The following is a 20,082-nucleotide window of genomic DNA, read 5'->3' as shown; positions in this document are numbered from 1 at the left end:
TGATACCCCTACTGTCCTCCCCTTTATTCCCCACATATCCCTTCCTAAAATCCTATACTTCCTTTATTTTTATTTTTACCCTCTGTGGCTTCCAAAGCAGATACCAGTGTATATAAGGTCCTCCTGAAATGTTCCTGTTCAGACAGATAGAAGAACAGAGGACCTGGACTGACCAGACTGTAGACCAACTAATTTGGTGTCCGTGATTTTATGTGTGCGAGTGAATAAAGTCACAATCTGGACCTCCACCCTCCTGATTCCTGAATCTGACAGACTGGCTGTGATTGACTGGGCTGTACTCATAATCCTGATTACTGAAGGCCAGGACTGATTTCTAACACCACCCATTAGTCCTTCCCTATCACTAGCAAAAACCCAACTCCAGGTGGGTAAAGACGAGTACATGCCTCCTCTGATACATGTGAATCATACCCTCATACCTCTTTTCCAACTGCTGCTGATGCAGCATCACTGGGTAGCTCTAGCACACTCTGAGGTGCTGAATCCCCAGCTTTGCTACATTAGTTACAACAGACACCTGTGCTGACCAACATCACATTAGGGGTAATGGCAGGGAGATTTGGAATTTGAATTGGTGATCCTCAGATCACAGTGTCCATTAGTTTGATTTTTTTTTTCAGTAACATTTTATTTATCATTACTTTTGTCAGTTTCAATGATCATTGTTGGATTGTGGGTTTCTTTAACAGAAGGGTACCAACAATTTTGTCCACATGTGTACAAGCTGGGACGATTTTAAGAAAAGAATCATCACTAAGGTAGGCTCTAGGTACAGACAGGCTAACTGTAATACAAGGTAGTCTACAGTGATTAACAGTCTAATTGAAAAAATAAGGAAAGTAGAAAAATTACAGAACGAGAGAACTGGGTATGCAGAACACCGTCCAGTGACAAAGTTGAGCATTCTATTGCATTTGAATCAGAACTATTTATTTATATATTTCTGACCAATCTTTTGAAGACTGCATTTCAGAAACACTTTTTAGTGGAGGAATATAAAATCTAAATCATTCTGACCTGCTTTACGCTTTGCTGCCTTTTTAGCCGGTGCTTTGGGTTTTTCTGTATTAAGAAAACAAAACAAAACAGATAATATAGATGAGCATTACATACTGTACAGCAGGGGTCTCAAAGTACTGGCCCGCGGGCCGCGGTTTCATCCGGCCCCTCACGGGTTAACAAAATAAGCATACATCTGGCCCGCAATTCAATTTAATTATTTATGCTTTATTATGTTCGTTTTCATATTTTATCTTAACTTGTATTTTGGTGTGTGTGTGTGTGTGTGTGTGGTTTTTGTTTTTTTGCTTACGCTGCGTTGCCTGCTTTAATAGTCTTCAGTAGCCTTCAACAGTCTAACCTTGCAGCCGTGGTGTGTCCACTAAACTCCGTAGTTATAAACATCCTGAGGTTAGCAGCGCGCTAACTGACCTGTTTATAATGCAATCCGAGCAGTGACTCCGTGACTGCTGCTCTAAACTGCTGCTGTTAGCTGCTTGGGCTGAAAGATGAACTGTAGTGAGCTGTATTATCCGGTTAGTGGGGTTAAAAATCTTTATTTCATACACAGAAGAACTTAATTTTTTTAAAACGCTCCAGACTGGCTCAGCTGAGTCCTGTAGCCCGTGGCTGGGCTGCAGCTCTGACTAAGTAAAGACTGCGGGCTTGTGCTGCTGCTGCTGCAGCTCCCACTAGTGGTTGGATGAGGAACTGCTAAATCTGAGGAAATGCTAAATCTGTCAAATGTTCTTAACAGCTCACAATTTTTGATTTTATATTTATTAAGCCTTATTTCAGCATCAAACGTTTTGATCAAAGTTAATATAACTTGTATTTGATGTCATTTCTATTCACTTGACTAGTTTGGTTCTTGATTGATGGAGTTTTTGGATTTCATAACATGACAAATTAAAAGGATTTATGTTAATAGAGCAACAAGCAAACATTTTTTCCATGCAACTGTAATATTTGATTGAATAAATAATATATTGAGAGTTATTTAACATTAGGGAGTAATTACATTCATTTTATATTACATCTGGTTACATTTTCTTATATGTATAAGTTACATCTGGCCCTCAGAGGACAGCCAATATGCCAATGTGGCCCTCGGCCAAAATTAGTTTGAGACCCCTGCTGTACAGATTTTCTATAACTGTAATGGGTGTAGGTGTCTATGCCTGCATACATAATGGAACATATCATCGCTGTCCAATGCAAAATAAGTCTCCAAAACAGCATCTTTACAGGAGAGAGCAAAAACTTCAATAGAAATCAAAATAAAAAGAGTTTAATTCAAGTAATTTTGGAGAATGTCTATTTGTCCATTTATCAAGAATTCTTGATTTTAACTGACATTTTCTGTGTTCACGCTGCGTAATAACCTAGCAATTGACAAAAATGGAGAAACCTTTTTTTTTACTGGACAGCGACAATATGGACTTTACCGTCGCAGAAGAGCAAAGCAAGTTTTTATTAAACTTAAACTTGTAACTATGTTTTTTTCTAAAGTTTTCTAAAACTAATAAAATTGCCTTTAGTGTTTTGCATTTATGATCATTTTAATGCACATCACTGACATTAATGACAGTTGTTTTTTTTCTTTTAAACTGTTTTTTTATAAAATAGCATATTCAAAATAGCATTTTCTGCTAAATTCAGCAGCAACAGCAGTTCCTTACTATTACAGACCTGAGTCTCTGTTATAGTAACAATCTAGATGAATGAATTAATTAACTCACCATTTGTGTAACAAAATGCAATTTACAAGTTTCTCTGAACGTTTCTCTGAATAACAGGCTAAATTTCATTTAATTTAGCTTTTTATGTATAGTTTATGTATTATTTATAATTTGATTCTGTAATGTGTTTTAATTCATTATTTAAACTACAGTCACTACAGTTTCATGTGTTGTCTTTTGGATGTACATTTTACGTGTGGTGAGGCACTCGTTCTCTTTAACACCACTATCAACAATTCTAAAAAAAAATCAAAACTTTCTACAACTGTGAATGCCTTACTACAACTCTTTTTGTTTGTTTACTCTATAACCATAAACAGATATCAAGCAAGCACACACATTTGCAGATGAAGTCACTATTCTTGAGAACCATGTCCATAAGGTTTGTGATTTGCTTACCAGGATCTTGAATATTCCTAACAGTGCTGTATTCATTCATCATCAAACTCAGCTTAATTGTTTTAGACCGAATGATCTCCATTTGCCCCTGAAATAAAATAAAAGGAAAGTAGTATTGTTTAATACAGCAAAAACAAAGGCTTTTCCCGTATTTCCTCCAATAAATACTAAATGGAAATAGATTATGCAAAAAAAATCATCCTGCTTTTGTTGGAGAAACAGTTTCTACTGTCCAGGTAAAGCTTTAGATTTTAGACTGTATACTGTAGTATAGCTGTATGTAAAATAGCTGCATTAAACAATATTATTGTCAATTTATAAAAAATGCCTCATGCCTCTTTTAAAAATTATACTTTTCTTTTGTTATTTTTTTATTTATTTTTATTTCATTATTTTCAATTCATTTATTTATTCAGTTCCTCTATTGAAAATGTATTTATGTTCACATGAAGAAATATTAACGCGTAATACTCTGTGTGGGTTCTGGAGTGAAGGTATGCATATACACATAAAAGTCATAAAATGGCATGTACCCAACATAATGCACATTTCTAAAACTGTGTTTACGCACCTGTTTCCACCTTTTCCCACCATTTTCCAATAAATTGCCCATTAAAATCAACTGATGGATATTTAAATATGGACTTCCCCATTAATTCTTAAGAGGAATAATGGACAGATTTTTCATAATAATAATAATAATAATAATTATTATTATTATTATTATTATTATTATTATTATGATTATTATTATACTTAATTAATAACTTAATAATATAAAAACAAAAAATATAATAGGCAGTAATACAATTAAAATAAACTACAAAGTGAAATAAGCAAGTAAGTGTAAAAAAAAACAATATTACAAATAACATGTAGACAAACAATAATAAATTATAACTTAAACGTTAATTTAAACAAGTGAGTATTAATCTTCCTCAATCCCTCCTCGACCTTCCTTTCTTGATCCCGGTAGTGTGAGGCTGGTTTGCACATTTACTTGGTGCCGATAATTCCCGCTCTGTTTTGTAGGTGTATGCATGTTTTTTTTTTTTTTTTTTTTGTAAATGTAATAGTAAAGCGTTTATTAAAGCTATACATGGACACATGCAGAATTATTCTGTAAACAAAAAGTTTAAAACAGACGAGAATTTTATATTGTAGATTCTTCTAAGTATCACATTTATCTTTGAGGACACATCTGCACACTCTTAGTATTTTAATCTCAGCGTCTTCATGAGATATGTGTCCCTTAAATGTTTTCATGTGTTTAATATTAATCTACAATGTAGAAAATAAATTAAATAAAGAAATTAAGCAAAGCACTGAATGTGAAGGTGAGTCCCAACTTTTGACTGATTGTGCTGTATATGAAAGAAAACAGCAATAAAGAATATTTTGAGGGCGTTGAAACTCTATTAAAACAGGTCTAACTACGTCCACGCTTATAAAGACATAACCTTGAATAAGCATAAAATCGAAGTGCATAGGTCAATCCTAACGTCGGAGATCAGCGTAGTTGATTTTTATGTCCTCTGCTGCTAAATGTACGTCATTATTTGTAATTATTTGTACATGCAATGCAATGTAAACTAATGCAACTTTGCTCAAAATCGAATCTACAACAGATAGAACCAGCACACCACAGGATACTGAGGACACAAAGCTCATCGTTTTCGCTCATCAATTAAACTGTAGACGCACTATCTGCACACAGTACACTATATAATGCGTGATGCCTACCTTTTCTCAAGCTTTTTCTTTTTATTCAGGTTGAAGACTCCAAACAGGACCCCCACACTGCGCACTGACCCAGCCAACAGTCCTATATACTATCTGTATATATCACTTTAAATACTGAAGTACAGGTAGGTACAGACACGAAGTTATATAAACAGTCTTTGCGCTTCTGTTGCCAGAAATTCAAAAACGCGCGCTAAAACCTTCAACCGCCGGCATGAGAGGTGGCACTTTCAGTTTTCATTTGACTCTCAAATTCATGCTGGTGTTGTGCCGAATCCAGCACCCCCGCCAGAAAACGCAACCCCTTCTCGGGAGCTCGCGCTATATCAATGCTTGTATCAAAAGCTGATATAATCCGCTGGCATCAGTTTGTTTATTTTAACTAAATAAACTTGAATACATCATATTTAACAAATCAATAAAGGCAAGTAGAGGTTGCTTTTCATAGTGGGGGGCTGAATTCGGCACAACAGCTGTGCCGAAATCAGCACCCCTGCCATGAAAAGCAACCCTTGGGTGCATCTTGGGTATTATCATTTTGTATTCAAGAATTCAAGCAGACTTTATTGATATTTCACATCCCATGTGGTATATGAGGTGGAACGAAATTGTATGTTCACAGTTACACCCAATAGCAATAGTTAAAATAAGATAATACAAAGATCAAATAAAATAGAATAAAATAGATATCATGATAAATACACATAATATAAAGAGGAGTAGGAATGTAGCAACAATATCATAAAGTGCAAATTGCTATAGCAGCATAATTAATTGTAAATGAAAATCAGTAACATGAAAAAATGTGTAAGTGTCAGTAAATTGACAGTGTTGTATTAATATGTAATTGTTCTTGTGAAGTGACAGTGAAGTGTGTTGTCTAGGCGGAGTTTAAGAGTCTTACAGCTGTTGGAATAAAATTGTTTCACAGTCTTGTTCTTTTACACTTGATGCTCCGCATCCTCCTGCCTGAGGGGAGCGGGACACAAAGTGAGTGTGCCGTGTGGGATGTAGTAATGCCAGGTTCACACTACATAACCTTTTGCGTCGTCAGTCGTAATGTCGCACATTGACCACCAGATGGTAGCATCACATCCTTAACGAGATAAGTGTGTTTAGAGAAGAATCCACAAACATACATTTGTTTTATTAACAAACTAAACTAAAAATGTTTTTCTGGTTTAATATTACATACATATTTCTCATTTAATGGTTTTGTTTATTTAAGAGGCAAGTAATTAACTCTTGATGAATTCAGCACAGCTGTTAACTGAAAGGCCGAATTCCAGGTTTAAAAGGCACCTCATAAAGCTGACAGAGAAAATCCAGCAGACATGTGCAAAGCTGTCTAATATAAGCAAGAGGTGCTACTTTGAAGAATTTAAAATACATAACACATTCTGGTTTGTTTAAAAGATTTTATTTACTAAATAATTCTATATGTTTTTCTTAATAGTCTGGATGACTTGCAGAACATTTCAGATTTATTATCAGATTATTTTTATTTTATTTTTTTTAATAACTTAGAGGTAATAATGATGTATGCAGTGCTGAATGTGGTGGTTTTTACTCTATTTTCACTGGCCAGAGAATCTCTAATAAAATAGAGAATACCCACTTGAAAATGTCTTTTGAATTTATTGGACCACCAGAGGGCGCTCCTTAATAAGTCCAAAATGAATGGATTCCTATGGAGTAAATGAGCAAAATTAGAGTTTATTAAAGATTAATAATTTTCATACTGAAAAATGTACTTGTCTTCTCAACACAGAACAAAAAAAATATTCAGTACGACATAGATAATTTAAAAAAGATATTACACTTAATTTGCTGTAACTCCAGCATCAGCTCACCAACCAGCAGATGTATTGTAATGAAGTAGAAGTGCTTCACTACTGTACTTAAGTAATAAAATGCTGTATCTGAATCTACTGGAGTATTATTTTTACTTCAGTACATATTTTGGATAGATTTAATACTTTTACTCTGATTAATTGTTTATGTGCTGCATTGTTCCTCGTTTCAATTTTAAAAAATGTTCGAAATCATTTTAAACCCACATTATTACTAAAGTCAGAGCGGTAGATTCTCTGCACTGTGTCACCGGGTTTGATGAAGCTCCTCATCATTGAGTGAATCAAAAGATCATGCTAATCTTATAAGAGAGTTTCGCTGCTCCTGTTCTGCCTTTAGTACTGCTAACTTCCCACTGCTTTCTATAATAACTACACTAATAACACAGTACTTCAGTACTAAATTTTACATTAAACTACTTACAATACTTAAAAAGTAAAAAAAAATGTTGAATACTTTAGTACTTCTACTTAGGAATGGAGCTTAAAAAGCACTTCAGCTTCTACTCAAGTCACTTTTTTAATAGAGCACTTGAGTACTTTTAATTTTAGTTTTTAGCCGTTTAGCTCCATTCACCCCAGCTCCATTTGGACTCACTCGCGGGCTCCCTCTATCGGTGAGCAGTAATTTATTGATGTATGGGAAGTGGGCAGTCTCTTTATACACCAGCTCTGGTCTGGTGTCCCAGGGCGCGTTTTGATTGGTCTAAAAACGTAAACTCGCCCGCCAGCGCTCGCGCTCTCAGTGCAGCTCAGTGCAGGCGCGCGTGCGGGCAGCGGTCCGAACAGCGCAGCGCGGGGCAGCGCGAGCTCCAGCCGGCGGAGCCGTTAACGGCCGTTTTCAGACCTGCGGAGAAGAAACTGCGAAAATCTACAGGAATAATCGGTAATTATCGCTTTTTACGGTAATTATTACTTTTTGATCATCTCCGGTTTAATCGTCACTGATTAAATCGGTATAATCTTTTTTTTAAATCTGATGATTTAGTCCATCAGATTTGTAATCAGACGTTAGAAAGGTCCAGTTTAAACAGCGAATTAACGCTGGATACAATAGCTTATATTAACTAATCAGATAATACAACACTTAGTAAACTAGATTAACTTAGACGGATAATTACAGACAGATAAAAAACACTACTTAGAGTAGCCAGTGTGTGTTATCCGTTTTAATAGTGTTATCGAGACTGAAACTGAACATTTAAATGATCGTTACAGCTGTAAAAATACATCACCAGCCGCACCAGCCTCATCTGGGGCTGTCAGGCAGGCTGTTAGGCTGGCTCTTAGTCAGCCAGGCTGTTAGATTGGCAGGTAGGCTGTTAGACAGGCAGGCAGGCTGTTAGACAGGCAGGCAGGCTGTTAGGCTGGCTCTTAGTCAGCCAGGCTGTTAGATTGGCAGGTAGGCTGTTAGACAGGCAGGCAGGCAGGCTGTTAGACAGGCAGGCAGGCTGTTAGGCTGGCTCTTAGTCAGCCAGGCTGTTAGATTGGCAGGTAGGCTGTTAGACAGGCAGGCAGGCAGGCTGTTAGACAGGCAGGCAGGCTGTTAGGCTGGCTCTTAGTCAGCCAGGCTGTTAGATTGGCAGGTAGGCTGTTAGACAGGCAGGCAGGCTGTTAGACAGGCAGGCAGGCTGTTAGGCTGGCTCTTAGTCAGCCAGGCTGTTAGATTGGCAGGCAGGCTGTTGGGCTGGTAGTCAGGCTGGCAGGCAGGCTGTTAGGCAGTCAGGCAGGCTTTTAGGCAGTCAGGCAGGTTGTTAGGCAGGCTGTTAGGCAGTCAGGCAGGCTGTTAGGCAGTCAGGCAGGCTGTTAGGCTGGTAATCAGGCTGTTAGGCAGTCAGGCAGGCTGTTAGGCAGGCTGTTAGGCTCACAGGCAGGTTGTTAGGCAGGGTGTTAGGCAGTCAGGCAGGCTGATAGGCAGTCAGGCAGGCTGTTAGGCAGGCAGGCTGTTAGGCAGGCTGTTAGGCTCACAGGCAGGTTGTTAGGCAGGGTGTTAGGCAGTCAGGCAGGCTGTTAGGCAGTCAGGCAGGCTGTTAGGCTCACAGGCAGGTTGTAAGACAGTCAGACAGGCTGTTAAGCAGTCAGGCAGGCTGTTAGGCTGGTAATCAGGCTGTTAGGCAGTCAGGCAGGCTGTTAGGCAGTCAGGTAGGCTATTAGGCTCACAGGCAGGTTGTTAGGCTGGTAATCAGGCTGTTAGGCAGTCAGGCAGTCAGATTTCAAACCACTGATTGTGAAATCATGTCTGTATGATGAATGTAATAACTGGTATTCTCTATATTGATTTTAGGATTTTGTTGGGAGCTGTGTTGAACAGGAATGACAGCAGCCCTCAACAAGTCATCAAACAAAGTCTGCAGAGTGGAAATCTCATCTCCTAATTTAACTGAGCACATGGATTCTGACGGTGCTGTGCTGAGCATGGATGCTGAAGCTGCACTTAAACTGCTGGAGGAAAACTATGCTCCCTGGTACTACATTAATAATCAGATAACCAGTATTCAGCCCTGGAAATAAATATGGGCATTTTGATTTTGTTTGTATCAGACATACCATCATTTTCTACAGTATACTAATCCAACTGTACATTTCATTACAAAGAGTGTAACTAATCCTGTTTAACTGGATGCTTGACAGCAGGTTAAGAATAAAAGACACTGTACTTCACATAGGATAGTGTTGAATTAGTCAATTTTAGTCTTTAAGGGGATGTCACAGCTGATCTGGACGATATGGGCAAAATTTATATTATGATATATAGTTCTTAATTCTGGTCAATACCTTATGATTCTGATATCAATATGAACAGTTAAAACCACCACATAAGGTGTACATTTGGTATTTATGCACTGATTGAGCTGGGAATGAGTAAAACAGTCATACAATACACAGTCTTTGTTGCAATATTTTGACATGGGGACAGAATGCATCAACATTTGCAGATTCTTAAAAACTGATATTTAAATACACTTTTATGCACAGTACAATGTTTGTGCTGCACATCATCCAGTTAAACTGTATTTTTTAACACTCTGTGTAATGAAATGTACAGTTGTGTCAGTGTTCTTGAAGCAATGGTGATATTCTCAGTATAGGACTGGGCGATATTGCAAGGAAGAATAATCTTAATATTCTCTTAAAATATATGAGTGATTCTCGATTACGATTTAGATTTTTAGGTCTTACATAACAACTCCTTTTTTTTTGCAAACAAACAACACTATTTAAAGTGATAAACCCTACGCTTTCCTTTCCTTTACATTTAAGTTCAACAGTATTTATTTATTTATTTTCTAAAGAATAGTAAGAAGGCCCCTTCAACCTTACATGCAGCTTTTATTTTTAACACGGTTCAAACAATACATCCTTATATTTCACTTAAATAAAAGAAACATGTATTAAGTAAAAGATGAAAATTACTGACACATAAAGTTTACAGTTCTTTACAGAAGCAATTATTTTTGACAGGAGAAAATCTTTATCTACTAAGATTCCCTCAGTAGACCGCTTCTCTATGTAAAGATGTACGCAATATTAACTATCCCATTTTAAAAATTGCATTAAAAGAGTAATTTGATTTATACAGTTAATGCGATTATACCCTCAGTGCTACCTCGACATGTTTAAAAAAGTGTATTGACGGTATAAGAAATGAAAATATTCCTAAATATTGTGATATTATATTATATTGAACTATATTGCCCATGCCTAATGTAAATGCACTTGAAGCTTATTGTTAATATATTGACCTTTTGATATATTGTGCAGGTTTTGGCTGAATCTCTCCTCCCAGCCTTTTCTGGACTCCTGTGACTCCAAGAGCTCTGTAGATCTTCCTGAGGTGCTTTTATCATCGTTGTTTGCTAAATCAGAGTCCTTCAAAACTGTCCTGCTGTCGAATGAAGAATCTTTACTGGAGTTTCTTTCCACGGACAAACCCGGAACAGATTTATCAGCGCTATCTACAGCGTCTCCTGATGTGGATTTTTCCCCAGCAATGGAGAACTGTCAGAGAACCAGCCCAGAGCAGCCTGACAGTTCCACAGACGATTATCAGGGTGTCACCCACTTCCTTTCACCACAGCAATGCTCCGGAGGGCAGAGCAGATCTGCTGGATGTGTTTCCGTGCCTGGACCTCCCGCAGTGAGAACACAGGAGCCCAACCACAGCAAGCAGAACCAAACTGAGGCCTTCAGGCAGATTCAGCCCTCATCATCTCAGATTCTGCAGCCTTCAGCACTGCGGGAGACCCTGAAGACTCGGACGAAGGTGGTAGCTTCTCACCACGAGTCACTAATGGCTCGAGCAGGCCGGGCGAAGCTCAGGCTGCAGACACTCCTGGGTGGTCATGCCATACAGCACTGTACCACCCAACTACAGGGTTTAGACAGAACAGTCTATAATGAGGGTCCACCTATATCTTCCTGCCCACCAGAACCCAAAAACCTAAACTCTGCTCCAGTGAAGCAGAACGAACATAGCAGTCCACTTGATTCCTCTTCTGTGCATCAAAGCTTCCATTCCAAACAGCTGAGTGAAGATGTGCAGAGTTTAGCGCAGTGTGGACAGGCCATACTTCACACAGTCCAGGCGGATCTAGACTCGGACGCCACGGCCAGCAGCTCAGATGAGGAGTGGGACCCCAGAGAAACCAAAGCAACCACAGCTACCTCAGAGTGAGTATTATGTATATTTTTTTCAGCTCCACTGAGCATACACACTACCACTTTTCTTCACTACTGAAAGTACTGAGACTTAGTCCAATCAGGTTAAGCTAAGCTAAAGCTAAAGAGATAAAGGCTAAAGCTGTTTCCATGTGGATCAGCCAGACGTGACTCTTCCTGTAGCAGTTTTCTCCAGTTTCAAAGCAAGATTCTTTTTTAAAGGTGTAAGAAATAGTACGCACCGCTCTCTGGCTTCATCTGTAATTTATCTAAAGATTTATGGACTCCTACTTTTATTAGTTACAGAGTTCTCTGTGTTTTATCTGTGTCTTTTTCTACTTATGATTGTGATGAAAGTGTGAAGGTGCTATGTGTAAGTGTGTGAATGCTGCTGTAGAGAGTCTGTTCCAGCACTGCTTTACTATTCCCAACTATTCCCTCAGTTTATTTCCATTGCTACTCATCATGTCAGGAATAGCAACAAGGATTTCGCAAGGCAGACGCAAACACAGGTAATTTATTTGCCAGAAAACAAACAATAAATCAAAATAAGGGACTTGAACAGACAGGACTACTAGAATAAACACAGACTAGACAGACAGAAAACGAGGGAAAAAAAGCATCCTGACTTACGTAGAAACATGACGTGACATGCTAAAACACAGGAGCTTTAAATACACACATGAGGAATGGAAAACACCTGGGATAGCTGATGAGGGGGCGTGGTTACAAACTAGCACAAGCGGGAGCACTAAGGACAGAGGCGGAGGAAAGGAGAGACATGGAGAGCCATGTGCTATTGAGCACATGGCTAGGAAAACATCACCCCATATTTTTTAAATATACATTTTTCTTTCAGGTTTTTTTTTTAAATATACTTTTACAATATAAAATTGTTTGATATGTTAGATTTTTTTCTTTCTAGCTGTTCTCTGAAAAACTTTTTTCACTGGATTTTGTAGCATTTCCGCTTATTGACTGAACCTGAAGATCTTAAACACCACAGAGCAGATAATATTGTTTTGGGTGGTGGGTCTTTATTCTCAGCACTGCAGTGATTAACACTGATTAGCGTGGTGGTGATTAGTGTATTATTACTGTTCAGAAAAAAAATCTCCTAGGGTTCTAAACATTATCAAACGTTGTGTATCTCTTGATCCTAGTCTCTATAAAGTAGCTATAGATATTTTGGAGTAAACAACGAAGCAGTGTTGTAAGTCTCTCTGGATAAGGGCTAAATACTGCTAAATACTTTAAACGTAAAGGTAAATGTACAGTGTTTTGTACTGGTACAAGTGGATCAGACACAGCAGTGTTGCTGGAGTTTTTAAACACCTCTGTCTGTCCACAATAGTCCACCAACAGCATCCTGTGGGAAGCATTTTGTGACCACTGATGAAGGACTAGAAACCAGGAGGTGGTCATAAAGTTATGCTTGATCTGTTTGTTAGCGATGTTGGTTGTTAAATAATTAATTGAGACATGTTGGCATGTGGAATAAGATGCTGTTTTAGACTTTTAAAATGTGTGAAGGAAAGCTGAGCATCTTAGACCCTGACTAATCACATCCTTTACTGCTGAAAGTGCTGTGAGCTGAGTGAGGGCATTACATAATCGAGGAATTGTCCTCCGTGTCGAGGCTTTTCGCCGCTCTGCTGTTTTCTTAGAGCATGTCGCAACAAAACTGCAACCTGGAATCTTATCAAGCAGCTGCAGATGCATACACAGACACACACGCATGCACTGCATGTGCTAAATGGCTGCCATTATGTCCAGGAGATTTGAATTCAAGGTTCGAATCCTGGTCATGCAGCTTGCCCTCAGCTGCCGGAGACCCGAGAGTGCACCATGCTCTCTCTGGGTGGGTAGATGGCGTTCATGTGTTGTGTTATGGCATTACTAGTAGGGGTGCAGAAATAAAATCGATTTGAGCTTGAATCGCGTTTCTAACATTGAATGATTCAGAATCGATTCTCATTTTCAATTTTTATTTTTTTTTTGCGCGTGCAGCTACTGTCGTGCGGAGCTTTTTTACTGTACCGCGGAGCTTTTTAACTGTCTCGTGAAGCTTTTTCAAAGAGACAGTTAAAAAGCACCGCGTGACAGTAGCCGAGCTCTGCGGGACAGTAGGTGAGCTTCGCAGGACAGTAGGTGAGTTTCACGAGACAGCAGCAACAGGACAGGGAAAGTTTTTGCTCTTACTCCCTCTCTATTAGGCTACAGAGAGGCATGTCGTGTCGTGTTACAGTGTTTGTTGTTGCGCCGCTAAAGTATGGAGGATGAAGAAAAAAGCCATCAAAAAAATAAAAATCTAATCGTGACCCCAAGAATGGATTCTAAATCGAATTGTGGGATTCCCAAAGATTCACAGCCCTAATTACTAGTTATGGGGGGGTATACAGCTGAGTAGAATCTGATTGGCGTGACATTTGGCCTAGCTTAAAATGGGAAAAAGGCCATAAGAACAAGCACCAAGCAACATTTTCTGAGCTGCTAAATCTGGGTTGGCTGTGTTCTCTATTCTATACTATACTCCATAGCATTTTCTTTCTTCATCTAATTTTCTATGATTATTTAAAATCTGTCTCTGCAGCTGCATTTATTAGACTCTGCTGAAGTCTGCTGTCTTTGTCCAGGAGAAGCTAAACAAACAGTTCTCAGGCTGCCTTGTCTTGTGTGCAGATCAGAGAAAGAGGAAAGAGCTTTTCAAGTCGAGCTTCTGATCTCTGTTTTGGACGGAGATGAGACTCTCTGTGTTCAGATTCCAGCAAACAGTCCTGTTCTGTCTTGAACAAACAGAACATTTCAGTTTAGTTATTGTGAACAGAAATACATTTTGCGCTGTTCTATTTAGCTGATAATGGGTTACAAATTCAAAAGTTAAAAGTTTCTTAATCAGTTTCTCTGATTGTGCTATTTATAGGTTTATGTTTGAGTAAAAGGAACATTGTTGTTTTATTCTATAAACTACAGACAACATTTCTCCTAAATTTCCAAATAAAATATTTTGCAGAAAATGAGAAATGGCTAAAATAACAAAAAAAACATGCAGAGCTTTCAGACCTTAAATAATGGAAAGAAAACAAGTTTATATTCATAAAGTTTTTAGAGTTCAGAAATCAATATTTGGTTAAATAAATCACAGTTTTCATGCATCTTGGCATGTTCTCCTCCACCAGTCTTACACACTGCTTTTTTATGTAAAAATTGATATTTTTAAACAAATTTTTAAATTAGGAGAACATTTGTGGCCACATATTCAAACTGGCGGTATGCTCTATACTGTTTACTCTAAAGCATTTTTTTTTATTTTATTTAATTTTATTTAAATCTGTATTTTTTACTTAAATAAATTCTAAGATTCTAAGATATTTATTTTAATTACCTGACCATAACATTCAAAGTAGAATTATTATGCAAAGCAACTGATATAACAAAAAATACAAATCAATAAAATGAACTTACAATTTAGATATAATAACTAATAATAATTTAAGTAATTTCAACTTTTCTAGGCTTTTTTTTTTATGTGATACAAGTTCCCATTGACATCGCTGTACCACCTCTATTCCACACTAAGCTCTCTTTTTTTTTTTAAGCACCTGTTGTTTATGAAGTAGAAACCTTGCGATTTTTAACTGCTCCCAGATGCTAGACTGGTGTAATTCTAGAAATGTTGAGACTAAAATCTCATAACTGGTTCTTTAGATGTTTCAGCTTTTTTTATAAGCATTCCTGAGCTGCATGCCGGAGACGGGCTGTTGGGAATTGTTGTTTTTGGCTGTGCTGTGGGTTTTGGAGGAGCTTGCGTTGGTTTCCAGTACCAGGATGACCTTCTTTCTCCTGCTGACTGGCTGCGTACTGCCTGGATACCTGCAGGCTCGGGCTGGAATGCAGGAACAGGAAAGTGGACGGTGTGTGGGGAGCAGGAGGGATGTGCGCAGGATGTCTTTTGTTATGTCACGTCTGTGTAATAAACAGGGAAGGGAATGACAAAAGCCATTGGTTTATGAGCTCTGGGAACAAAACCTGTGTCCCTGGGGTGTACATGATGTGTTTGGCAAACTTCAGCCTGCCTTTGTTGGAGCCTTCATCTCAAGCTGTGTCAGTGCGGCCTTTCAAGGTCTCACACACTGATTTAATTACACTACAGGTTCAGATTGTATCATCCCTTCTTTTACAGTTACGGACCCTTACTGTGTAAAATGGATCAATGCTTAGCATAAAAATAGAAGATATGATAGGCTGTGAACTAGAGATATCCTATATACTAGTGCATCTCAGAAAACTAGAATATCATTAAAATGTTACTTTATTTCAGTGATACAGTTCAAAATGTGAAGCATTTACGCATTTAAAACCCAATAAAAAATCAGTGTCACAGAAAATTAAAATATTATATTGTAAGACCAATTGGTACGTTTGGCTACAGTGTGGGCAGTTTGCCAAGTCCTGCTGGAAAAGGAAATCTGCATCTCCATAAAAGTTGTCAGTAGCAGAGGGAAGCATGAAGTGCTGTAAGATTTTGCGGGAAAACAAAACTGGACTGACTTTAGACTTGATAATAAAACACAGTGGATCAACACCAGCAGATGACATGTCTCTCCAAACCATCACTGATCATCAGTACATTTTACATTTCATTTAAAGTAAATCAAGGGAGCAGAGTCTGGAGGAAGAGTGGAGAGACACACAGTCCAAACTGCTCGAGGTCTAGTGTGAAGTTTCCACCAATCAGTGATGGTTTGGAGAGACATGTCATCTGCTGGTGTTGATCCACTGTGTTTTATTATCCAGTCTAAAGTCAGTGCAGTTTTGTTTTCCTACAAAATCTTACAGCACTTCATGCTTCCCTTGCTGACAACTTTTATAGAGATGCGGATTTCATTTTCCAGCAGGACTTGGCACACTGCCCACACTGCCAAAAGTACCAATTGGTCTTAATATATAATATTCTAATTTTCTGAGACACTGATTTTTGGGTTTTAATTGACTGTAAGTCATAATAATCATCAACAATAAAAGTAACAAATGCTCAAAATAGATCATTCTGTGCGTAAAACATCTAGGCCTATATAATATATGAGTTTTTTCAGTACATTGTGTTTTTAATTATAATATCCTTCATTTTTCACGTTCGTTTCTATTCATTTTTATTTTTCTTCCTAAATTTTGTCTGCTACCTCTTTCCACAGTTTTTGAGATATCATCAGTGTTCCAGCTTTAGATAGTTGGGTCTGATTGTGTGATGCGGGCTTGTGTACAAGATTTTAATCAGATGCGTGGTTTCCGCATAGCAGAATGGTGGTTTAGTGGTTTGCACGTTCACCTACCAGCGCTGGGGTGCTGGGTTCAAGTCTCTGTCTGGGTGGAGTTTCCATGTTCTCCCTGTGTCTCTGAGGGTTTCCTCCGCCGTCTCCGATTTCCTCCCACAGTCCTAAAAACAGGGCGATCACATGATTGATGATGTATAGCAGGACAATTGTATATGATAAAATACTCCTAAATAAGCTAATTCCAGGAATTATGGATTTATTGGTATCATCAGTACAGGTAAAAGAAAATTGGACACACCTCCTCATTCACTCGTTTTTATTTTTTTCCTATATAGTAAATAACTACTGTCATCCAGACTATGAAGGAACACGTAAGGAATCATGTAGAAAAAGTGGTAACCAAACCAAAAAAGCATTTAGGTGTTCTTATTTGGGGAGCTGTTAGCTTGTGATTTCTGAGGCTGGTAACTCTGATGAACTTACCCTGTGCAACAGAGGAACTCTTGTTCTTCCTTTTCTTCCTGATGGGTGCCAGTTTCATCTTAACATTTTTGATGGTCTTTGTGACAGCACTTGAGGATACTTTCAAAGTAATTAATTTTTCGTTTCTTATTTAGGTAGTTCTTGCTATAATATATATTAGAACATTACTCAAATATTCACTATTCAGTGTGTGTGTGTGTGTGTGTGTGGGATGGGGGGGGGGTGGTGGAGTATGTGTTCATTGCTGCTCCGCTGCCCTGTAAGTATTCCTGGAATTTTCCTATTAGCCAGGAGGCAGACTGGGCCATTGTATATGTGTGGAGGACCAGACGTTGCATATGCTGCAGATTTGTTCAGTAGTGCAGACTAAGTAAGACCCTGAGTAATGGTGGGTCATAATATTATAATATTAAGCATAACATTATGACCACCTGATGGGTGGTGGTCTTTTATTCTCAGCACTGCAGTGATTAGCAGTGAATAGCATGGTGGTGGTGGTGTATGAGGTGTTAGTAGTAGTAGTGTTTTGTGGTGCTGATGGTACAGTGAGTGGATCAGATACAGCAGCAGTGCTGCTGGAGTTTTTAAACACCTCAGTGTTATAACTGGAATGAGAATAGTCAACCAACAGCATCCTGTGAGCACTGATTAACCCTTGTGTGGTGTTCGGGTATGTGGGACCCTTTTTCATTTTTCATCAAATGATACTAAAAAAATATTTTTTCTAACTCAAACTCATTGGCTTTGGCTCATTTCTTGTGAAAAACATATATCAAAACACATTTTCGATAAACACACACTGTACACCCCCAAACCCACCCCTAACCGTTTATATAAAGTCTGTTTGGCCAAGGGCTAATAAACATTGCTTCATTTGTAAATTTGAAACTAAACAAATGTTCTACTCATATCTTGAGTTAAATTCATTTTCTTTTACATTTTATTAAAAAAACTAATAAAAAAAGAGTAGCACTTTTTGAAAGAAATCTAACATAAGAAAGGTAAAGGGCAAATATTAACCATGTAAGCTGTTTATATTGCTTGCAATTTAGGTGAAGCAAGCATGTGTAAAGCATTTTAATGTAAAATTGCTTAATTTTGCTGAATTAAATACAAGTAGCAAAGTAAACGAGTAACAAAAATATGAACACCACACAAGGGTTAAAAGAGTAGGAGATGATCGACACTGTAAACTCTGTGCAGCATCAGATTCAGAGCCTCTGTCTCTGACTTTAAAAGAGAGTGGAGGACAGTGAGTGATGATTAAACACAGTGTTTAAAAACTCCAGCAGCACTGCTGCTGTATCTAATCCACTCATACTGTACCACCAGCACAACACACTCTACTAACATCTCATACACCACCACCATTACCTTGCTAATCAGTGCTAATCGTTGCAGTGCTGAGAATAATAACCACCCACCACCCAAATAATAATAATAATAATAATAAAAATAGCTGCTTTGTGGTGGTTTTATATTCTGTGGGGTCCTGAGTATTAAAGAACAGGTTGAAAAGAGGATAATAATAAAGAATACAGATACAGGACTGCAGTCTGTAATTATTATACGACTAAAATATAATCAGTGGAGCAAAAAAAATCTATAAGGGGTGTAAAAAAAACCTGTCTTTCTGTAAAAATACAAATACAGAAAAATCTATTAAACACAGATGTTTAGTGCATGGTTAATTATTTAATCTGTCAGTACTGATATGATCCTGAAAGCACTAAGCACGCCTGTTTAACAGAGATGTTTATAATAGACGTCTGCATAAGAGAATCATGGCTCACCGTGGCTGTGAGAGCAGGTCTTGGCAAGCCAAAGATTATAGAGTAATCCCATGGTAACCTGATTATTGAGCTGCCAGAAACATTCACCCACGAGAACACAAAAAGGCAGCAGCATGGAAACTCAGAGGTCGTTCGCAGGGTTCAGTCAGTGGGGGGGATTCGGCAGTACAGTACTCAATATGCAAGAATGTCACTGCTTAACCCTTTCAGACCTAAATTATCCCCAGTGAATGCTGTTTTCTGCCTGTAATGCACAAAAAAAGAAATAATATAATAATAATAATATAATACTATAAAACCTATATAGCAAATAAATGCAACTAACTAAAATATATATTTTTTATTTCCATTCCATTTTATATTTAATTTTGATCTTTTCATTTCATAAACTATCCCTTAACAGTAAAAAAAAAAAAAAACATTACTTTACTGCCTCAGTGACTCTAGTACTACTAGTACTATTACTATACTGTTTCGTTGGTTTATAAACTAGTTCATTGGCTAGTTAATCAATTAGTTAGTCTATTCTGGTGGACAACAGCTCTCAAACAGTGCTACATGCAACAAAACATTTAAAAATATATAAAATACATTATGTCCATTGTAATGGATGCAGGGTCTGAAAGGGTTAAATTGGGCTTATATTATATTATATTACTTAAATTATATTTAAGTGATGAATATTATATGAATAAAAATCTACAATGTGAAAAATCCTTTCTGTTGACAAGTAGGCTATGTGTATGTTTTTACACAGTATATTTGTCAGAGTAAGATCAACAGTGTTGGTGTTAAAGTAATAACATACATTGTGTACATGCAAAATAATGCTTCCAAATTTTATTAAACGTATGAAATCCAATAACGATCTCTGCAGAGGTCTTTTAATTTGTACAGTTATTACAAGAGGAAAACAGTGGGAGGAATAATGAGAAAAAAATGGATTCGGATGACCCACAATCGACAGACTTAGAAAACTGTTTCAATTCCTTAGCGTGTCACATGTGTGCACATGGAGGTTAAAATGTAACACTCACTGGGTTACTTATCACTAACAGTGTTAACAGTTTAACAGATGCCGAAAAAAACAAATCAGTTAATAATAATATTACAT

General features: G+C 37.7%; 2 protein-coding genes across 4 annotated transcripts in view; one reads left to right on the top strand and one right to left on the bottom strand.

Annotated features, from left to right (window-relative positions):
• Window positions 1-19,109, bottom strand: part of LOC103023016 (uncharacterized) — a 29,166-nt gene extending 10,057 nt beyond the window's left edge. The window contains exons 1-3 of the mRNA XM_022680067.2: window positions 18,969-19,109; window positions 3,162-3,249; window positions 1,039-1,083 (exon numbers count right to left, since the gene is read on the bottom strand). Coding sequence (XP_022535788.2) covers window positions 1,039-1,083; window positions 3,162-3,243 — 127 coding nt within the window. The 5' untranslated portion in view covers window positions 3,244-3,249; window positions 18,969-19,109. The remainder of the gene's footprint in view (window positions 1-1,038; window positions 1,084-3,161; window positions 3,250-18,968) is intronic.
• Window positions 7,499-20,082, top strand: part of kansl1l (KAT8 regulatory NSL complex subunit 1-like) — a 40,238-nt gene continuing 27,654 nt past the window's right edge. Inside the window, exons 1-4 of one of the 3 annotated variants that reach the window (XM_049484782.1) lie at window positions 7,499-7,643; window positions 9,042-9,222; window positions 10,520-11,428; window positions 11,860-11,928. In XM_049484782.1, coding sequence (XP_049340739.1) covers window positions 9,071-9,222; window positions 10,520-11,428; window positions 11,860-11,928 — 1,130 coding nt within the window. In that variant the 5' untranslated portion in view covers window positions 7,499-7,643; window positions 9,042-9,070. Of the gene's footprint in view, window positions 7,663-9,041; window positions 9,223-10,519; window positions 11,429-11,859; window positions 11,929-20,082 lie in introns of all 3 variants that reach the window. The other 2 variants (XM_049484783.1, XM_022680066.2) reach the window with 2 other exon arrangements.

This window comes from Astyanax mexicanus, chromosome 11, assembly GCF_023375975.1.
Source record: "Astyanax mexicanus isolate ESR-SI-001 chromosome 11, AstMex3_surface, whole genome shotgun sequence".
In the NCBI taxonomy this organism is placed as follows: Eukaryota; Metazoa; Chordata; class Actinopteri; order Characiformes; family Acestrorhamphidae; genus Astyanax; species Astyanax mexicanus.
This window is presented reverse-complemented; position numbering and strand designations above follow the sequence as displayed.